This window comes from Xiphophorus couchianus, chromosome 13 (assembly GCF_001444195.1).
Source record: "Xiphophorus couchianus chromosome 13, X_couchianus-1.0, whole genome shotgun sequence".
Taxonomy (NCBI): Eukaryota; Metazoa; Chordata; class Actinopteri; order Cyprinodontiformes; family Poeciliidae; genus Xiphophorus; species Xiphophorus couchianus.
Window position 1 is genome coordinate 285,329 of NC_040240.1, and position 21,596 is coordinate 306,924.

Genomic DNA, 21,596 nt, shown 5'->3' on the forward strand with positions numbered 1-21,596 from the left:
ATCAACAAAAGCAAACAAAAACAACCCAACCCAAATCAACAAGGAGCACTGCAGTGTCTACATGAAAACATACATACAGCCTTAATACACAAAATACAGACATTCCCAGGTATGGTTCAAAGTAGAAAGTCCCCAAACTGTCAAAGGGCAGCAGAGTGAGTGACACATTGAATGTAACAAAAAGGGTGGAGTGGTCAGTCCTCATCTCCAGTTGATATCACAGTTTATGTAAGAAAGATTGCAATGGGTTCCAGATCCTCCAGAATTTGTCTGATGTTTGATGAAGATTGTGAGTCAGTTTTTCAACTGAGATAATAGCAGAAATTTGTGATATCCACATATCAACTGCAGGGCCTGTGGTGCTGACCATCTCAGTAGTATACATTTCTTGGCCAGAAATTTAGTATCTGTAAAGATTTTGTATCTGCATTAAGTAGAATGTCTGGAGCATGATTAAAAAGACAGAAGGAGGGGGTTAGTAGGGACTGTTTAACAAACGATCCCTTGTATCATCAGATGAACCACTTTCTAGAAAATGTGAATACAATTGCAAGACCAAAATAAATGAATAGATGTGCCCCTATGTATTTTGCATTTATGACAAAGATCTGAAGCATCAGGGAACATCTTCTGAAGGTGAACAGGTGTATAATAAGTTCGGTAGAAGAATTTAAAGTTCTGCTCGTGTATAGAAATCGAGGTGCAGTTGGGAAAGAGATCTTTCCCCAATTTGTTGGATTGAACGTCAGCCCTAGGTCATGCTCCCACACCAGTTTCATAGCATCATAACTTAAGGAATCAGAACCAGATAACAAACTACAGTACAGACCAAAAGTTTGGACACACCTTTTAATTAAATGAGTTTCCTTTATTTTCATGACTGTTAACATTGTAGATTCACACTGAAGGCATCAAAACTATGAATAACACATGTGGAAATATGCACCAAACAAAAAAGTGTAAAACAACAGGAAATACCCCTTATATTCTAGTTTCTTCAAAGTAGCAACCTTTTGCTGTGATTACTGCTTTGCACACACTCTGCATTTTCTTGATGAGCTTCAAGAGGTCGTCACCTGAAATGGTTTTCATTCATAGGTCAACCTGCCCTGTCAGGTTAATAAGTGGGATTTCTTGCCTTATAAATAGTCATGAAAATAAAGAAAACCCATTGAATTAGAAGGTGTGTCCAAACGTTTGGTCTGTACTGTATGTATTTTAAAGATAAGTCCTATAGGAGACTTTGCCATGACAGTTATATTTTCTAACTTAGACATTTTGTGAGAGAACTCACAAAATTACGGATCTGTAGGAATTTATAGAAATCTCTGTTAGAAATATTGAAATTAGCTCTAACTTGTTCAAAGGGTTGAACAGAGTCAGAGTCCAGTATGTTCATAATAATTGACAGTCCCTTAGATGACCATTCAGACAAACCAATGCTTCTAATCTGTGAAGGTAAATCTGTGTTCAAAGTTAACTGCGACAACGAACAGAAGGTGGAGGAGATATTTAGATACAGTGCCTTGCAAAACTATTCGGCCCCCTTGAACTTTTCAACCTTATGCCGCTTTTCAGGCTTCAAACATAAAGATCTAAAAAAATTTATTATTTTGTGAAAAATCAACAAGAAGTGGGACACAATTTTGAGGTGGAATGAAATTTATTGGATATTTTAAACTTTTTTAACAAATAAAAACCTGTGAAGTGGGGTGTGCAATATTATTCAGCTCCTTTACTTTCAGTGCAGCAAACTCACTCCAGAAGTTCAGTGAGGATCTCTGAATGATCCAGTGTTGTCCTAAATGACTGAGGAGGATAATTAGAACCCACCTGTGTATAATCAAGTCCTGTATAAATGCAGCTGCTCTGTGATCGTCTCAGGTTGTGTTTAAAGCGCAGAGAGCATCATGAAGACCAAGAAACACACCATGCAGCTCTGATACTGTTGTGGAGAAGTTTAAAGTCAGATTGGATTACAAAAAGATTTCCCAAGATTTAAACATCACAAGGAGCACTGAGCAAGCGATCATATTGAAATGGAAGGAGTATCAGACCACTGCAAATCCACCAAGACCTGGCCGTCCCTCTAAACTTTCATCTGGAACAAGGAGAAGAAAGATCAGAGATGCAGCCCATGATCACTCTGGATCTACAGAGATCTACAGCTGTGGTACACTGCACAAATCTAGCCTTTATGGAAGAGCTGCAAGAAGAAAGACATTTCTCAAAGATATCCATAAAAAGTCTCATTTAAAGTTTGCCACAAGCCACCTGGGAGACGCACCAAACATGGAAGAAGGAGCTCTGGTCAGATGAAACCAAAATCAAACATTTTGGCCACAATGCAAAACGATATGTTTGGCGTAAAAGCAACACAGCTCACCACCCTGAACACACCATCCCCACTGTCAAACATGGTGGTGGCAGCATCATGGTTTGGGCCTGCTTTTCTTCAGCAGGGACAGGGAAGATGGTTAAAATTGATGGGAAGATAAATGGAGCCGAATACAGAACCATTCTGGAAGAAAACCTGTTGGAGTCTGCAAAAGACCTGAGACTGGGACGGAGATTTATCTTCCAACATAAAACAAAATCTACAGTGAAATGGTTCACAAATAAATGTATTCAGGTGTTAGAATGGCCAAGTCAAAGTCCAGACCAGAATCCAATAGAGAATCTGTGGAAAGAGCTGAAAACTGCTGTTCACAAGCGCTCTTCATCCAACCTCACTGAGCTCCAGCTGGTTTGCAATGAAGAATGGGCAAGAACTTCAATCTCTCGAAGTTCTTGGTTTTGTCTAATAGAGACAAAACCAAGCGACTTGCAGCTGTAATCGTGACAAAAGGTGGCGCTACAAAATATTAATGCAAAGGAGTTGAATAATATTGCACGCCCCACTTTGCAGGATTTTATTTGTTAAAAAAGTTTAAAATATCCAATAAATTTTGTTACATCTCACAATTATGTCCCACTTGTTGTTGATTCTTCACAAAATAATAAAAATTTTACAGTTTTATGTTTGAAGCCTGAAAAGCGGCAAAAAGTTGAAAAATTCAAGGAGGCCGAATACTTTTGTAAGGCACTGTATTTCTTCACATCTCACCAAGCCAGCAAAGTACTTCAAACAATGAAGTTACTTCTGAGAAGAACTATTTGGTCTATGCCACTTATAAAGAAAAGGGAATTAAGTTAGCTTGGGAGACAAGACTGAAATTCCAGATCTAACCATAAAGAGTTCCTTCTATTCATAAATCAATTTGATATGATTTTAAGTTGTGCTGACCAATAATAAAGCTGCAGAGAAGGTAAAGATAAACTACAACATGCTTTGGCTTAGTTAATATGGAAAACTTGACTCTTGGGTGTTTGTTGTTCCAGACAAAGCAAGATAAATAAGAATTTATTGATTTGAAGTTTGCAGAGGATAGATAGCAGGGAAGATTTTGATATAGATAGTTCAGTCATAGAAGAATATTCATTTTTATGGTGTTAATTCTCCCTAATAAAGAGGTTGGCAGGGGAGCCCATTTTATTAAATCATTTTTAATCTTCTGAATTAAAGGTGAGTAATTAGTTTCACGTTATTCAAATCAGGTGTAACAAAACTACCCAGATATTTGAAGTCTCTCATAGACATTTGAAAGGTGAGATTGCATGAACCTTTCTGGGGGGTATGGTAAAAGGGGTGGTGACAGACTTTCCTATGTTGATTTTGTATCCTGACAAATCACTGAACGTAGCCATAGATTCCAGGATTGCTGGAATTTATTTCTCAGGATTGCACATATACTAATGTACGGCATCTGCAAATAGTGAAATTATATGGTTTCTACTGCCTATATTGATCCCAGATGCATCCAGATTAGTCCTAATAATATTGGCCGGAGGTTCAATAAACAACGTAAACGATAAGGGCGAAAGGGAGCACCTCTACCTACAAACCCCATGACTCTTGAATAGCTCAGACATCAAGCCATTTGTGTTAACCTAGGCTGTTGGGTCTGAATAAAAGCTTTTAACCAAATGGATGAAATTTGGTCCCAGACCAAATTTATGTAACACCTGTAAAAGAAACAACCATTCAACTTGGTTAATAGCCATCTCTGCATCTAGGGAAACAATTAGTGCTGGCTCTTTGTGAATATTAAGATATTGAACAACATTAAAACACGTCATATATTGTCTGTGCCATATCTCATTTTTATAAATCCTACCTGATCTGGGTTTATTATTTTAGGGAAGATGTTTTCCAATCTTTGGGCCAATACTTTTGCCACAATTGTAAAATCAGCGTTAAGCAGACTAATACATCTAAAGGAGGAACAATCCAGGGAACTTACCTTCTTTTAAAAGCAGACTGATGGAGGCGTGTCTCCACGAGGGGGGATGACATTACTCAAAATATCATTAACAGCGGGCATGAATATTGGTTGAATCTCTGGCCAAAATGACTTAAAAAATTCCAATGGAAACCCATGGGGTCTGGGACATTTTTGTTTGGCATAGATTTAATTGCAGCCCAAACTTCCTCCAGAGTGATAGCAGAATCTAAGAAGGCGCGATCCTCTCTCGTGACAGAAGGTAGAGATATACTGCTCAGATAAGAGGAGATATCTTCCGGGTCAGCCACGTCCGTGTATAGATATGTATAAAAATCCCGGAAAGTGCTGTTAATAATTATTGGGTTGCATGTGAAATTCTTGTTCTGCATTCTTGTCATATTAATTAAACGACTCTTATCTTGATTTTTCAATAAATGGGAAAGCATGCGACTGGATTTATTTCCAAATTCACAGACCTGGAAAATGTACAATGACCTCAGAAAGGAAATGACAACACCATCAGAAAACACCAGCATATGCTGTCACATTGTGTTCTACACAAAGGAATGTGGCCAGATTTCCTGAAAGTTGTTTTTTATTTGGTGAGTTAGTTGATGAAGCTGTTATTTGAATTATTGTATTAAATTTGAGAGGCTAAGGCAGTTCAATATATTTTTTCAAAGGAAACTTGCCTTCAATGTTCTGGTAGCTTTGTATTTTGGTAACCAACATTTTAAACTTTTTCTCCAGTTGAACGCATAGTTTATTTTAAATATTAAATGTTAACATTGGTTTTTTTGTTGTTGTTGAACAACAAAGTTCATGTTGTTCAATTCGGGTTTATGTTTAACAATCTTTCACAGTAAACTAAATGAACCATGTGTTGCTCTGAACTTACTAAGATGCAGGATTAAGGTTTTTCAACACGGTTGACACCACGAATAACATTTCATGCACACAGACAGGCAACTTTGAGCAGTAGGTGAAACAAAAATTAAAGGTTGAATGTAGAGTTCAGTAAACAAATCAATCTTATCATAAAATGTTGTTGAATATTCAGTTCTATGTATTATAATGTGACATAATCAAGAGAAATAAGTGGTTTATATACAATTCTGGTCATGAGTTGGTTATAGTGGAATAAATGAAACTTCTTGACTTTAAATTTTCAGTAATATGTTCAAAGCAAAAGCAACACAAACGTAGTAGAGTTGATTGACTCCAATTTCTTTTTTTATTTTGTAAATGTGGGGGTCTGTTTGACCTACAATGACCCCTGGAAATGTTTTTGTTATCTTTAAAATGATAGCTGCACAAACATTTTTTCTGCACAAACCAGCACAAATGTAGTCCAGTTGATTGACACCAAATAATTTTTTTTAAATGTGTGCAGGTTTTTGCAGCAAAAACCAGCACAAACATTTGACACCAGTTTCATTAGATTTGAAAAAGATTGGGGGGCCAACTTCACTCAGGTGGGCAGCGGGGGCTACGGAGGCGGATAGCATCATCCGAACCAACGACATATACCAGCCGACTATTAGTGGGGTCCAGTGAAGGTGGGTGCAGAAAAGAGACCAGGTACCGCTCCATTTCTTAGAGAAGCTTCAGGAAATCTTGCAGAAAGCCCTAGATTTTACCAGTTGGCCGCTATGTTTACTCCGGCAGCGCCAGCGTTTACGCTGAGGAAGTGGAGCAAGGCTGCTACAAAGGTGAGCAAGTATCCAACCAGAGAAGCGGAACAGCTGAGACGTTCACACCATGACCCTGACCAGTTTTCATCAAATCTTTGACAGAGAGCCGAAGATCCTGCAGTGTTTAGTAATCATACATAAGTAGTGAACCAACATTAATGATAATAAACAAAAGTGGCACACACACACTTGGCAGCAAGAAATGGCAAGCCTCACACACAGGTGCCATCTTGTCTGACACACCATCCACTAACATTTTCGTCTATGAAAACTCACAAATCTCGTCATGTTTTAGTTATCAAAAGACATCATCATCAAAACAAATAACAAATCATCTCTTGGAGTGGCAGCAGATGTTTCCACTGTGGCCCCCACAGGGGCCCAGCACTCCAGGGGACTTTTGGATGTCTATGGCTCCAATCTCTCCCGTGACTGCCTCAGGTTCAGGGAGTAGGTCTGTGGCTCCTAACACCTTCTGCTGGACATTTTTATGTAGAAACTGGGGCTAACACAATTAAATTGATTATTCAAGTAATCATCAACTAATTTAGTATTTGAAAACATCCCACTATGTTGATAGTGTAATTGTTAGATGCAGCCCTAATAGAAACCTTGTATAAACAAGCACGCTCATAGGTTTAACATACATGTTGCATGGAGAAATGTAGAGAAAGGTGTAATGCCAAACAATTCTTAATGCCACACTGTAGGATGGTACACATTAAAGAAGAAAGCAGTATTCAAGCATATTACTGGAAGACTCAGTGAATGGAAAAAATGCACTTGTATTTTATTCAGAATTGTGTACTTTAAAATTGAACCTCCAAAAAAAAAAAAAAGTCCCAGCTCCTGGTATGTTTGGTGTTGATATAGAAAATGTTTGAAGTGGCTTGTAAAAATAAAACTTCCGTCAAAGGTCAGAATTTAGACAGTCCTGTGTATTTTGTTCTCAAATGAAATGAATTATAGCTTAAATAAATTTTACAGTCATAAGAAGTCTCAAATATTTAAACTTCAAATTTGAAACAGTCACCAAATTGGACATGGAAAGTCATTGTGTTTCCTTGAAATGGTTTACATCTCTGAGGAGACGGAATATTTCAATTGAACATTCATGTATCTTCCTGCAGAGCTCGACCACATTAACCCAGCTCACACCATCAGTGCTGCACTGTGCTACGCCACCCAGCTGGTCACCATTCTGTCCCACATCCTGGATGTCAACCTGCCCAAGAGGCTCTGCAACAGGTAGCACATTTTGTGGTTGCTCCAGCCTTGCACCGTGCAGTTTAATATGATGGCTTGAGGGTGTACTGTATGGAGAGCCATTTCAGCTAAAATTAACTAAATAAATATGTAAATAAAGAAGTAAGTAATTGGCTTCTTTATTCCTATTTATGTAATTATTTATTTATTATTTTATGTATTTCTGCATTTATTTATTTTTCCATTCCCTTATTTGTTTAGACTTTTTCCATTTTCCTTATTCATTTAGATGAAATAATAAATAAATGCATAAATAAATCAATATAAATCGGAATAAAGTGGCCAATTACTTATTTATTTACCTATTTATTTAATTTTGGCTGAAATGGCTCTGCATAGTACTGGTGATTAACTTGTTTCTTCAGCGAGTTCTGCGGAGAGAATCTCAATCGGCATCGCTTCACCAGATCCCTGAACAAGCTCAACACCAACATCCTCCACCTCTGTTTCTCACAGGTCAGCCCCAATACACTGGAAGTGTTATTTGATAACCACCATAGGAGTTCTTCATATGTCCTCTTTGTTGGACTGTAGCCACCAATAAATACATCTTGTGCTAACTTGTACTGTGTAACTTTTGTTGCAATTATTATTATTTATGCAGATGTTGTTTGTTGTCATGGTTTGTTGGTTTAGTTTAGTTTAGTTTAGTTTATTTAGGACCTACATTTAGCTGCAGCAATGCTGCCACTATTTTTGAAGTGATTCACACATCACTTCATTACATCACTAAAACTGGTTTTAGAAATGAAATAAACCAAAAAACAAAATAACCAACATGGCATAATACATGTTCTGTTTGCTTTGTTTTCTGTCCTTTTTCCAGGGCCCCGTTCAGAAAGCAGGATTAACAAGCCCTGATTAGAATGCAAACATACAGTATATTATAATATATTTATAATAATATGTATAATGTTTTCTTTCTAAGGTAGGCTCTTGTGTCAGATAATCTAAATGAGTGTTAGGGAATAATTAAAACTTTTAAGATTTATGAACTCTTGGTTAGCTTCATAGTGGGGGCTGAACCCTGGTATTATACCAAACATCATAGCTAATATTATGTAGCATTGTTGGAGAATTGAAAGGTGGCTAACTCATAAATACAGTATATAGGTAAAGAAATAACGCACAGAGACGTAGTTCTTCCTGCTGGTCAAGACGGGTTAGGAGATTTATTACACTCTTCCACGGATTCGTCTTACAGCTTCATCGGTACAAAAACCAAAAATCTCCCCGTATTCTTATCACCCTCTTTTACTCTCATCTTTACTGATGTGAGTTGGAAAGTTTCGACCAATAGCAATACTGTCCTTGGTTTATGTAAGGATTCTGGCAGTCCTTAGACTGAGTGTGTGTTGGACTTCCTTGAAAATATTCGGGACGTCTTGACCTCAACATCTGCTCCATTTCAGAATTGCCGAATAACCCAAATCATCACAAATTGTTGTTCTTATCTGTCCAAACGGTAAACTTCCCAAGTCATATTTGGTCCAACTTTGCGCTTCGCACGCAAGGAAAGGGAGAGTGTCAGGTCAGTTTGACCCAAAGAGGTGCCAAGAATCCTTTCACAAAAACAACTCCATAAATAGTATTTCCTCTCATACAGCATTTCGCCGGTGGACATAAGTACAGCATAGTAATATTCTATTCACAAAAAAATATAGACAATAATATGTTGATGTTACTTGTAAAACGTTTTGCCCCAATCCTTGACACCAATAGTTTGTTGATTTGAACAGAAATATCTGGCAGTGCCTAGGCTTCTTCTGCTGTTTTGGTTTAGCCAAGTAGGAGGGGCAATTGCTCCAAGATGGCCACCATATTTCCTGTGCCCAAACAGCCAATAGGGAGTCTGTTAGAATTATTATGTGTTATCACTCTTACATTAGTAGTTTTACATATATCACTCTTATATTAGTAGTTTACATTACTAGCTTGCTTTTCATTTTTAGGTTTTAGTTTTACTGTGTATGAATCAACTCTTATGTTGAAGCTTTTTGACCCACATTTACAGAATGTCTGTGTAGCATGATTATCTCTAACAAACAGAATGTTCCCCCTGCCCTTGTGAGAAATCGCTCCCATGAGAAAGTACTGGGTGACCTGTGTGCAGAGACAAAACTTATGTTTTCTCTTTATCTCTCCCTTGTGTGAAAATAAAAGACAAGCTCTAACTGAGGGTTTTCAGAACTCGTGGTGGGCAGCTTGTAGAAGCAGCTCGCTGTGATTTCTCCTTTTGCAAAAGCTTGGTTGAAAACTAATAAATGTTGTCTGTGATTCTTTTTATGTAGGTTGAGAACATACCTATCAGTCTATTCTTTATTATGTCTATGGTGGCTACAGTCCAGTAGCTTGTCACTGTCAGTGTGTGAATGTGTGGGTGATTAATTGTGGCCCTCTGGACTTTAAGCGCTATAAACTACAGGCTATTTACCAACCCAGCCATCCATCATTGCTAACAGGCTTTAGTTTAATATTTGACTTATGTAAATATCTAAAATGCATAGCCAATTTATTTTTATAATGTTTGATTTGTTTTGGATCTGTACTTGATTTTTCCTTTAATTTCCATGTGTTAGTCACTTTTAAGTTTTATGTACTGCTGGTAAATTGCTCAAGGATTGATAAGACTTTTCTAATACATGTGGCAGCTCCAAGGATTTGGAATGTAATGCTAGCTCACATTAGGCAGGCCTCATCAATGTCTATTTTTAAATCTGCTTTAAAAGCCCATCTTTTTTCATTGGTTTTTGACCCAGCATGAGAGGTCAATTTATTTGTCAAGTTGTGTTAACATCTTTTATGTGTTTTCCTTTTTTTATGTAAATGTTTTTATATAATGTCTTTTCAGCATCTTGGTCAATTTTGCTGTTTTAAAAGTGCTTATAAAAAGCTTGTCTTGTCTAGGGTTGAGTCTAGTAAAATGTACATTTGAAAAATATGTAGAAAGGGAATGAGAAAAGGTGCATCATATTTCTAGGGCTTGTGACTGCAGCTTATAATTTTCTACAGCTGATTTTAACTTCTGGCCTTTTTTTGTGTTTAGCATGTCAACAGTGAAAAGCTTCATCCTCATCACACTCTCAGGAACATCATGTTTCTGGTTTCCCTTGACAACAATAACCTGGGCAGGTGAGTTCACTAAAGTCGGCCTGTCAGTGTTTGCTTTAAAGGTTTGAAGTTCGTCTTTGTCTTTGGGTTTTCTCAGGGTTGTGGTAATGAAAGACCAGCTCTTTGTTTTTTGTATTCAGTGCACTGTGGGAACACCTGTCTGAAACAAAGCCACACTGTCTTTATCTGAGATTTACATTTGTAGACTGTCCATTCAGACAACATGGTTCAGCGCCATGGTAAGGTCAGTAAGGTTTGAGGTTTTATGTGTTTTGCTGCAGGACTGGTTCATTCGAAGTGAGCTCTGACCTGGAGGAGTCCATAGAGTTTGTTGAGCCAGAAGCATCGGGGTTGACTGAGGAAAGTGGAGATGAATCAGTGACAGATGAGGAGACGGACCTGGGCACAGACTGGGAGACAGTACCCAGTCCACGATTCTGTGACATTCCCTCTCAGGTTAGAACACTTGTTTAAAAACCTCTTGAAGCCAGCAAAGAGCTGTCTGTTATGACTAATACTCCAGTTAACACAGAAATATTTTTACTCCACTTGGATTTCTTACACACACACGAAAAAACTTAAATTAAAACTGCAGTATGCAACTTTAATAAAACATTTTTTTACATATTTGTTGAAACTGTTATTACGTCATGATTGTATGGTAAAGATCATATGTTGATAAACTTCTCCCAGTGTTACCTAGAATCAACCAATCAGATCCAAGAGGAGGGTCTTAGCGCTTTCAATCACAATCTCATGTGGCGCTGCTCATCACCAACTCCCCCTCCCACGACAGCTTCTTCCTGTCATGAGTGCTCAGACTAGTTACCATAGCTACCAGTGACAGTTTTCCTGTAAAGATAAGATGTTTCTCTGCTATTAGGAAGTTAAGCAGTATTGATTGACAGTACTAAGAACCTCCTCCTGGCTGTGATTGGTTGCTTTTGGTTAAGAAGGGTGCAGTTCTTCAGATGGCAATAGTAGCTCATAGAGGAAGTGGTGAAGATTGACCTGTTTGATGTCACATTTTATTAAACACTTGTAGCTTTTAGTGTTTCTAGGTCTTCCTGTTTTTTGGTATCCCATTTTGTCAAAAACATAAACTGTCATCAACTTTTTTATTGTTGTGCAAAAAGTAGAAATTTCCATCATGTCATTAATAGAAATTGGTAGAGTTACAGGACGTAAAAAATGTCCTCATCTTGTGCACAAAAGGAAATGTTGAATTTCTGAACATATCTTAACACCAGGAAGTAAAACAGAACACATACAGTGGCTTGCAAAAGTATTAGTATCCCTTGAACGTTTACATATTTTATCACATTATAAAGACAAACATAAACATATTTCAATGGAATCTAGGGCTGTTGTAAATGAATATTTTAGTAATCGAGTAATCTGTCGATTATTCTTACGATTAATTGAGTAATCAGATAAAAAAAGATCAAATAGAACAGTGGTAAATCTAACATAACAGCAGTATTACTATCACATATCAACATCAGTTGAATTTTTCACATTTGAGCTTCCCTAAAAACAGCTTTTCTGTAGTTTAAAAAATTAACTTGTAACAAAAATAGCTCACTTTCTAAATTAACCTGAAGAAAAGTTATACAAAAATCTGAAATTATATTCAATTTAATAATAAAGAGGCAGGCTTACAAATAAGCTTATAAAAAATGTCTATACTCCAGCTTTTGGTTTATGTATTCATCTTAAGTCAGTTTAATAGATGAACTCTCACCTTGCCCAGACATTTATAGCTCTCATGTTCAGCAATAATAGAGACAGGATTTGACACCTGCATTTGTCACACACAGAAACACATCTACCAGCTATGTAACATCACGATGTGCATCGCCACCCATTAGTGGCGACTGGGATGATATGAAATAAATTTTCCGGTTTGTCCGTAAAGCTAACTTGCGTTAATCTTCTAATGCGCAGCCGCCCACAGTGTACAGTCTATCCGCTCACCTGTATAAATACACCTGCAGCGTTCTTCCCCGCTGTTCGCTCTGAACCGCCACCAGGCAGCAGCTCCAGGAGGAGAAAAGCTGCCGTACTCCAGGCATCGCACTAGTCATTTTAAAGATGCTTATTGGTCCCCCGAAAAACGACAAAGATCCAGACATTATCATCAAACAATAAAATCCTCCCAGGCTGAACTTGAAAACTGGACGTTATGCTGCTAACACTTAGCTTTCGTCAACAACTCAGGCGGAAGTGAGAGCTCCGCGCAACGCAAGTGATAACCCGGCCGGAACACGGTGCGCTAAATAATAAAATATAAACTAACGAAGCTTCGAGGCAGATAAAATTTCCTCGAGAAATTTTAAGAATCGAGGTACTCGAATCACTCGAGGAATCATTTCAGCCCTAATGAAACTTAATGTGACAGACCAACACAAAGTGGCATACAATCGAGAAGTAGAAAGAAAATTGTACATGATAAAGGGTGTTCTCCCAGAAAACTTGCTAAGCCCGGTGGTTGAGGCGGTCCACCAGCGGCCCATCGTGTTTTTGTATTAAAAGATGTTGACAGTAAATTTAAAAATATTACTGGGTAATTATGTTACGTGAAGATATTGTCAGTGAAATGCTATATAAACCCACAATTATAGAGTCTTAAAGACAACAAATAAAAAAAATACAATTAAATAAATATCAAGTATTTGCACTTCTGTTAAATCCAAATAAACTAAGTAGCTGCTTCAGGCTCCCCAGGCCTTTAGGGCTCCTGTAAATGCTAACATTTCAACACAGACCACATATGCAAATGCTTAACATTTGTTTATTGAGAATTTCAATGCTGCTAAAGTTGATTTAATAGTTTCAGCATAGATAAATTAAAAGATTTTAAATTGTTTAACATTTAAATTTAAGATTTTAAGGAGCTGGCAAATTTACTTTGTAAACGTTCAAAAAACAATCTTCATAGTTATATGTTTTTTTTTTACCACGGCTACAGTCTGATGTTGAGTTTAATCTTTGAGTTTGAGCTCTGCTTGTTCACAAATACATCTCAGTAAACTGCAATTATCACCAATTGCTTTAAATGTTGGCCAATTAAATTAGGAAATCTCTCCCAGAATTGACTAAATCCAAGTTGAAATGCTGTTAGTGGTGCTGAGGTTCTTGGCAGCAAGAGGGCCCCACTAATTGATGAGTGATCCTCCCCCAATCATTTCAGGGCATTTGTCACCAACTGACCAATTAGCGTTCCAAGTACAGTTCTCCGACAATATTGACAGTATCCATCATAGAAAACACGCTGGGGTCAGAGAGATTTTGAGGAAAATAATAGATAATCAAGGTCCCAGTTGTCAGTGGGTAATATGCAATCCGTCACCCAGAACATACAGAGGGTGGAATACAATTTATTACATTTCCAAAACCAAAAAGGAGTCTGGAATAACGCAAGAAATGGATCATGGACTGCAGCCCAGCTCACGTCCCGTTGAATGAAACTGATGGACGGGAACCACGTTAGTCACCAGGAAGGTAACCGGTAGTAAACATCCCAGTTTTTGTCATAACATACTTACTGATAGCTCCATGCTAATGACTCACAGCTGACAGCTAAGTGTCAAATAAACACAACTCAGTTAAATTAAAATAACGCTAAACATCTAATCATTTCCAGATCAATAAGTGAAGCTACTTATGCTGGATTTTATGCGTGTAGATTCCACCGGTAGCTCTATGGCAGCATGAAAACAGTCTAGGCTAACTGCTATATTGGAATCTAAACACCGTTTCATACTATTGTTTATTTCTAAGCATTTTCCTGAAGGCAGATTTTCACAAGTTGGTATTATTTAAGTCATTACTCGCCCATTTTGTACATGCAAAGTGCGTCCCACAGCGTTCACACTCACAAAATCCTGACTTTGTGTCGCTCATTTTTCCTCTTGGGCTTTATCGTTGATTTCTCCGTTATTTCCCGCTAATAACCTTATAGACCTGACATAGGACTAGTTAGATAATTTTCTTGCCTGCCGTCTTTGCCTCAGTGTTGGTTTATAAGACAAAAATGACTCAAAATATGTCTCTTGTCCTTAACACTAAATGCAGCAGCTATCTTCAGTTTTACATCTCTCAGAATATGATCTGTTGTTTTCAGTTGTTTAACTAAAACACGGAAGCTGTCTTTACCCAATCCATTTTCAGATGTATGATGTAAGATCTGTTAGTGAACGCATTAGCTCCAGTTCACACTCCAGACCAGATGGTGGAAGTATTGCACACTTTCAGTTTTTTTTTCCTACGCATTGTGGTTAAAAACACAATACATAGCTAAAGTTGCAAGCAGCATTGAAAACTCATGCCATTCCCACATGCGTCCACCAGGGGGCGCATTTGCAGAATCTTCCAAATCACCTTCAGTCCGTCTCAGTTCGAGTCCAGCTGGAAAAATTAAACGTTTGGCCCAGTGGTGCCCAAAGTTGGTCCTGGAGGGCCGGCATCATGCATGTTGTAGTTCTCTCCTTGGTGGTAGTAACAACCTTTTCAGCAGGTCGGTGTTCTTCTTAGGCCTTCTATTGAGCCATCATTGGATCCAGGTGCGTTAAACCAGGGAGAGACTAAAGCATGCAGGATGCCGGACCTCCAGGACCGACTTGGGGCACCACTGGTTTAGCCGAAATCCAGCCTTCTAGAGAGGAGTCACTGTTTTCTGGTGAAGTACTGGTGGGTGCTTTCTGTAGGTTTTCTAACATCCTGTGTGACTTTTAAGACTTAGTGGATATGGTTTCAATCCTATATCATATACAGGGAGAAGCTGCAAAAGTCACCAATAATGTTCAGTTTCTTCTCTGAGTAGATGGGCCTAAGTGATGTTATAAAACTACCACATCAGTGTGTCTCGTAGTGCTCACTTGATGCACAAAAAATCTGGTGCATATTTATTGTGCACTAGATTGCAAAGATTATTTTATTTAGATATAATCCTATTGGCCTCTTTAGAGGTTAATACGGATAATTTATATCCAGTTTGGTGGAAACTGGATGATGCATGTGTAATTTAGAGTCAACTGTATGCAAACGGCAAGAGATTGGAATTTGCCATTTATCCACACTGACATGCTAATGTCAAAAGCCAGTGTTGAGAGAAGGATTTAGCCTCATGTTGTTCTATGTCACTAAAACACAGGTTTAAATCTAATATAGTAAAAGGATATGTATATATATATATATATATATATATGTATATATATATATACTGTATATATATTAGGGGTTGTGTCAACTAGTAGATTACTCTTTATCTGCAATGACTTTTTACAAGGGAACTAGTCGCAATCACGCATAACAAATTTTTCTTACAAAATGAAAGATGAACTAGGTGAGTCAGAGGTTTCGAATTGTATAAAAAGGTCAGTAATTTACCAAATGGGTACTGCAAAGTCCAAAAAAGGCTACCGGAATAGGCGCATTACATGGTGCACTGGTTAGAGCAGCCGCACTGCAGATAGAGGCTGTAGTCCTTCTTTAAGTTCGGCTCCTGTCTTCGGTTCCTTTACCCCATGTTTCTCTGCCCCCTACCCCATTCTCTCTACCCCCTTCCTGTTGAATTACTGTCACATAAAAACAACTAGTGCATAATAGAATTCTTAAAGGAAAAAAAAAACACCTTAATAATGTGTTTCATTGCAGCATGATGTCAGACTTTTCATCCATCCGACTGATCGTGTCACCCTGCGCGTTGAAGCTTCTAACATGGCACTTTTACATTCTTATAAAAATGACTGTTTGACAACATCTGGAAACGTGATTCAAGCTGCATTCTGAGGATCTGACAGAGACTGTTTCTGCTGTCTACTGCATATTGGTTCATCCCACAAAGACAGAGAATCACAGCTCTTTGTGTTAGAATAGAATGTCTAACGCTGCAAATAATAAATTGTTCTTTGCCTGGTGAAATAAAGGTTTAACTAGCTTTAGCAGCAGCTACCATGTTTTCTTCCAGGATTGTGCCTCCACCATAATCCTCAAGTCGAGATATGCACTGCCTTTTGTTGCTCAAAAGGCATGAACACCCTATACCCCCCCACCCCCCAAAATACTTTGTTTGTGGTTATGTGGGAAAAAAAGAAGAAAAAAGTCAAGTAAAATTAAAAGATTTAAAAGATTTGAAGTGTATAAAAAGAATAAGCAGAGTAATGAGTTATGTTTGAACCCCTGTGGGACTTTGGTTGACAAACTTTTCTCCCTTTACTTCTGCAGTCAATGGATCTTTCCCAGAGTACTCTGCAGGTTTCCCAGCCATCGGCTAATTCTGGAGGAATGATTTCATCTGCTGCTGCCTCGGTCACTTCCTGGTTTCGTGCTTACACAGGCCAGCGTTGATTCAACCTCACCAGGGGATAATCTGGGCTGTGATCAAATCAGACCAGGAGGTCTAACATCAGCAAAAACCAACTTTAGATTGTTTTTATCTCAGTTTCTTTGTCGTTGGTCATTAACAAAACAGAAAGATCTTGCATAATTTAAAAACTGCAACTTTAGAAAGATCAGAGTTGACAGTTGGAGCTGCTATCAGAAACTTGTACACTAATATTTTCAAATGCTTCAGTTCTATTTGTTATGAATGTGAGGTATGATGGTTGTTCTTTGTTAGTGTATGTGCTATATGCACAGACTGGACTCTCAAAACAATTTGTTTGGCATGTGAACAATCACCATCATTTTTTTCTTCAATAAAATACTTTCCCTGGAGTTCATATGCAGGTTGTTTTGTTTTATGCAATTCTAGAATTGCACCTCTCAGGATGGCACCTCTTCAGAGTAATGGATCTAAAGTTTATTTATTACTGTATGTTAATGTTTGTTTGCGTAAGCTTGACATGGAGCTGCACATGAAAACAATCCTTTTTTAACCATTCAGACTACCAACACAAAAGGCTGGTAAAAGAACACATCATCTCCAGACTCCCCCCCACATTCGACCCGTTCCAGTTTGCCTACCGCCGAAACCGCTCCACTGAGGACGCCATCTCCTCCACCCTACACCTGAGCCTGGCTCACCTGGAGGAGAAGAACACTCATGTGCGGATGTTGTTCCTGGACTTCAGCTCAGTGTTCAACACAATCATCCCACAGCATCTGGCAGAAAAACTGGGACACCTGGGCTTCAGCACCCCCCTGCGCAACTGTCTGCTAGACTTCCTCACCGACAGACCTCAGTCAGTCCGGATCGGACAACACACCTCCGATGTCATCACCCTCAGCACAGGCTCCCCTCAGGGCTGCGTCCTGAGCCCTCTGCTGTTCACTCTGATGACACACGACTGCGTCCCCAGGTTCGCCACCAACCACATCGTGAAGTTCGCGGACGACACAAGGGTGGTGGGCCTCATCAGAGACGACAACGACCTGGACTACAGAGAGGAGGTGGAGCAGCTGGTGGAATGGTGCAGAGACAACAGTCTGATCCTGAACGTTGACAAGACGAAGGAGATGTTCGTCGACTTCAGGAAGAACCGGCCCAACCACGCTCCACTGCTCATCAACAGCTCGGCTGTGGAGGTGGTCAGCAGCACCAAATTCCTGGGGGTGCACATCACAAATAACCTCACCTGGACTGTGAACACCACGTCTCTGGTCAAGAGGGCACAGAAACGCTTGTACTTCCTGCGGAGGATGAGAAGAGCACACCTGCCCCTGCCCATCCTCAAGACGTTCTACAGAAGCACCATAGAGAGCATTCTGACCAGCTGCCTCTCTGTGTGGTGTGGAGGCTGCAGCGCCTCCGACTGGAAGAAAGTGAGGAGAGTGGTGCGGACAGCAGAAAGGATCATCGGGGCCCCCCTTCCCTCCATTTAGGACATTTCATCCCAGTGCTGCGTGTCCCGAGGCCGAAACATCGTCAGTGACCCCTCACACCCCCACCATGGACTGTTCTCCCTGCTGCCCTCTGGAAAGAGGTTCCGCAGCATCCGGTGCAGGTCCACCAGGTTCCGAAACAGCTTTTTCCCACTTGCCATCAGACTGCTGAACTCTTAACTGGACTGCACTCAAAAACTGGTCTCCACTTCATACCTTGCACATATACATAGCTAAGTAACTTCTATTTTACTGTCAGTCCTGCACTTTATATTTTATATTTATATTTATATTCATATTTTATACTGTATTTTATTTTATTCTGGAGTAACCTCACAACATTGGAACCTCAAAACACTGCAGAATGATGAAGTTAAAGTCAAAAGTTTTCTCTGCAGCCGAAACATTTCTGTGTTTAGTGGTGAGGCGAGTTTTTTCCCCACTATTGCAAGGACGATTATAAAAGTATAAATAGAAACAGTTTTTCTAACGTCAGCATCAGACCTACGTTTTTATTCACAAATCAGTGTATGAAAAAATATTCTTGCCCATAATTTGAGAGTTAGAGGCACAAATCCGTCCCCTCCTCCTCACCATGGACCCGGAGTCTGAACAACATGGAGGCTCTGAGAGTCATTATTAGACTGAGGGCAACCAGACTAGTTTATTTTTACTAAATTATTATATTTAGATAAATATTATTGCTGAGGGGCACAAACAGGCCTTCTGACATACAGATTAAAAATTAAAAATAAAATAAATTTTTTGGGGGAAAAAAAACTCCAAAAGGGCACTAGGGGCATCAAGGATAAAAAGGGAAGGAGCTCAAGCCCCCCTGGCTCCTCCCTCTGCATGTGCCTGTAAGATTGTGTGGTGTGTTATGGTAGATCGTCGTTGCCGCTCCGATCTAAATCAGGGGTTTTCCCCGACTGGGAGCGTTAACGCAGCCTGTCAAATGTGACAGGTAGCCAATCAGAAGTGGATTCCCTCCGCGCTTTCTGAGGGGAAATTACAGAGGGGAATCCCAAACAACTGACACAGCGCAACCTGAAGTCCAGCGGACATTGGAGATGATATGTGGAAACAACATTAATGTTTATTCAACATGCAAAGAATATAGAAATGACAAGGGGAGGAGTTGGAGCGAAATTGCTACCCCAGTTGAGAAACCGGTAACTTTTCAGCTGTTCTTAGTTAACTTGACGTAAATGGGTTATAATGATTTTATTCAGTCAGGACTTTACGCTGACACTAGCCACATGCATTGCAGATAGATTGTAGTAAAGCATTGATTAATGTCTGGTTTTAAAATTAATTAACTGGAACTGTAGCTATTATTTTGTGCCCATTGTTGGACACCACATGTCAGGTTTTGCGGTGTGAGTGGTGGTGAGGCAGAGGCAGCAAACCCAGGTAGCGATAAAGTAGATGATTTAATAAGATGCAAATCCAAAAGTCCAGAACGCAGAGAGCAATGATCACAACAGGTGACAACTGCAAACTAGACAGACACGACGAGGAACAAAGAACACAGGTGGGGTTAAATACACAGAGGGTAATCAGGGAGACAAGAAACACCTGGGAACAATCAAGGGGAGACAATACAATACGGAGACTAAGAGACACAGAAACTCAAAATAAACACAGATACGGAACAGATCCTGACACCACACGGCAGGAATCCGATCGTACAGTTATATCTAGGATTTCTGTGGCTAATGTGTGGTCTGTCAGGTTTTGAAAATGGGCCTTCAATCAGTTGGTGTAGTGTGCCCTGAGCTTTACACTAAAGAAATGAGGAAGGGAGGTAAGTGGAGAGCACCGGAGTTGAGCCTTTTTTTTTTCATTCAGTGTCATTAACAGAAAGAGAAAAGGGCCGGAAGACACGATAATACCGATAATCAAAATGACGTTGATAGTTTTAATTTATCGTACATTAATTGATTTATCGTTTATCGAGACAGGCCTAATTATAAATTAATTTTACACAGTCAGCTCAATGTATCACAGGATTTTAATTTCAGACCATGCCCCTCTCTTAATCCACTTTAATCTTTATGCTCCGTTGTTTAATTGGAAATTTATCCACCCCATCAATTCTGACAAATTATTCCAGCAATTATGCCAATTATGTTTCAGCCAAAATCTCATATTTTCTCCTTTTTAATGACAATGGAGAAGTATCTGACTCAGTTTTGTGGGAGTCATTTAAAGTGGTATTAAGTAACATTTTTTTTTATCAGTCTTCAATCAAAAAGGCCGGATCGCAGCGTCTTGCAGATATTCAGGCTAAATTGGCTGTTTTGGAGAACAGCTATCAGAATTCTAATGAAAATATACTCAGTACGATCCTGAAGATAAAATCTGAATACAATCACAGGCTTGGGGAACAAGCTGGCAATTAAATTCGCAAACTTGAACAAAATAAAATTTAACTAGGGGACAAGCTCTCCTCCATGGGCTGCCACCTTATCGTGGTGGAGGGGTTTGAGTGCCCCAATGATCCTAGGAGCTATGCTGTCTGGGGCTTCATGCCCCTGGTAGGGTCACCCAAGGCAGACAGGTCCTAGGTGAGGGACCAGACAAAGTGCAGCCCGAAGACCCCAATGATGAGTAAAAACATTGGACTTGGTGTTCCCTCGCCCGGACGCGGGTCACCGGGGCCCCACTCTGGAGCCAGGCCTGGAGGGGGGGCACGATGGCGAGCGTCTGGTGGCCGGGCTTTTACCCATGGAGCCCGGCCGGGCTCAGCCCGAAGAGGAAACATGGGCCCCCCCTCCCATGGGCCCACCACCCGTGGGAGGGGCCAAAGGGGTCGGGTGCACTGTGTGATGGGTGGCGGCCAAGGGAGGGGACCCTGGCGGTCCGATCCTCGGTTGCAGAAACTGGCTCTTGGGACGTGGAATGTCACCTCTCTGGTGGGGAAGGAGCCGGAGTTAGTGCGTGAGGTCGAGAGGTTCCGGCTAGAAATAGTCGGTCTCACCTCGACGCATGGCTCTGGTTCTGGAACCAGTCTCCTTGAGAGGGGCTGGACATACTTCCACTCTGGAGTTGCCCAGGGAGAGAGACGTCGGGCAGGAGTGGGCATACTTGTTGCTCCCCATCTCGGCGCCTGTACGTTGGGGTTCACCCCGGTGAACGAGAGGGTAGCATCCCTCCGCCTACGGGTGGGGGGACGGGTTCTGACTGTCGTTTGTGCTTACGGGCCGAACGACAGTTCAGATTACCCACCCTTTTTGGAGTCCTTAGAGGGGGTACTGGAGAGTGCTCCTCCTGGGGACTCCCTTGTTCTGCTGGGGGACTTCAACGCTCACGTGGGCAACGACAGTGAGACCTGGAGGGGCGTGGTTGGGAGGAACGGCCCGCCCGACCT

The 21,596-nt window shown here is 40.1% G+C and overlaps 1 protein-coding gene across 1 annotated transcript in view; it reads left to right on the forward strand.

Moving 5' to 3' along the window:
* atg14 (autophagy related 14) overlaps positions 1–17,121 on the forward strand; it is a 34,963-nt gene extending 17,842 nt beyond the window's left edge. Inside the window, exons 7-11 of the mRNA XM_028036169.1 lie at positions 7,150–7,267; positions 7,651–7,741; positions 10,332–10,417; positions 10,678–10,852; positions 16,625–17,121. Of these exons, the coding sequence (XP_027891970.1) occupies positions 7,150–7,267; positions 7,651–7,741; positions 10,332–10,417; positions 10,678–10,852; positions 16,625–16,747 (593 nt within the window). The 3' untranslated portion in view covers positions 16,748–17,121. The remainder of the gene's footprint in view (positions 1–7,149; positions 7,268–7,650; positions 7,742–10,331; positions 10,418–10,677; positions 10,853–16,624) is intronic.
* Positions 17,122–21,596: the final 4,475 nt, after the last annotated feature.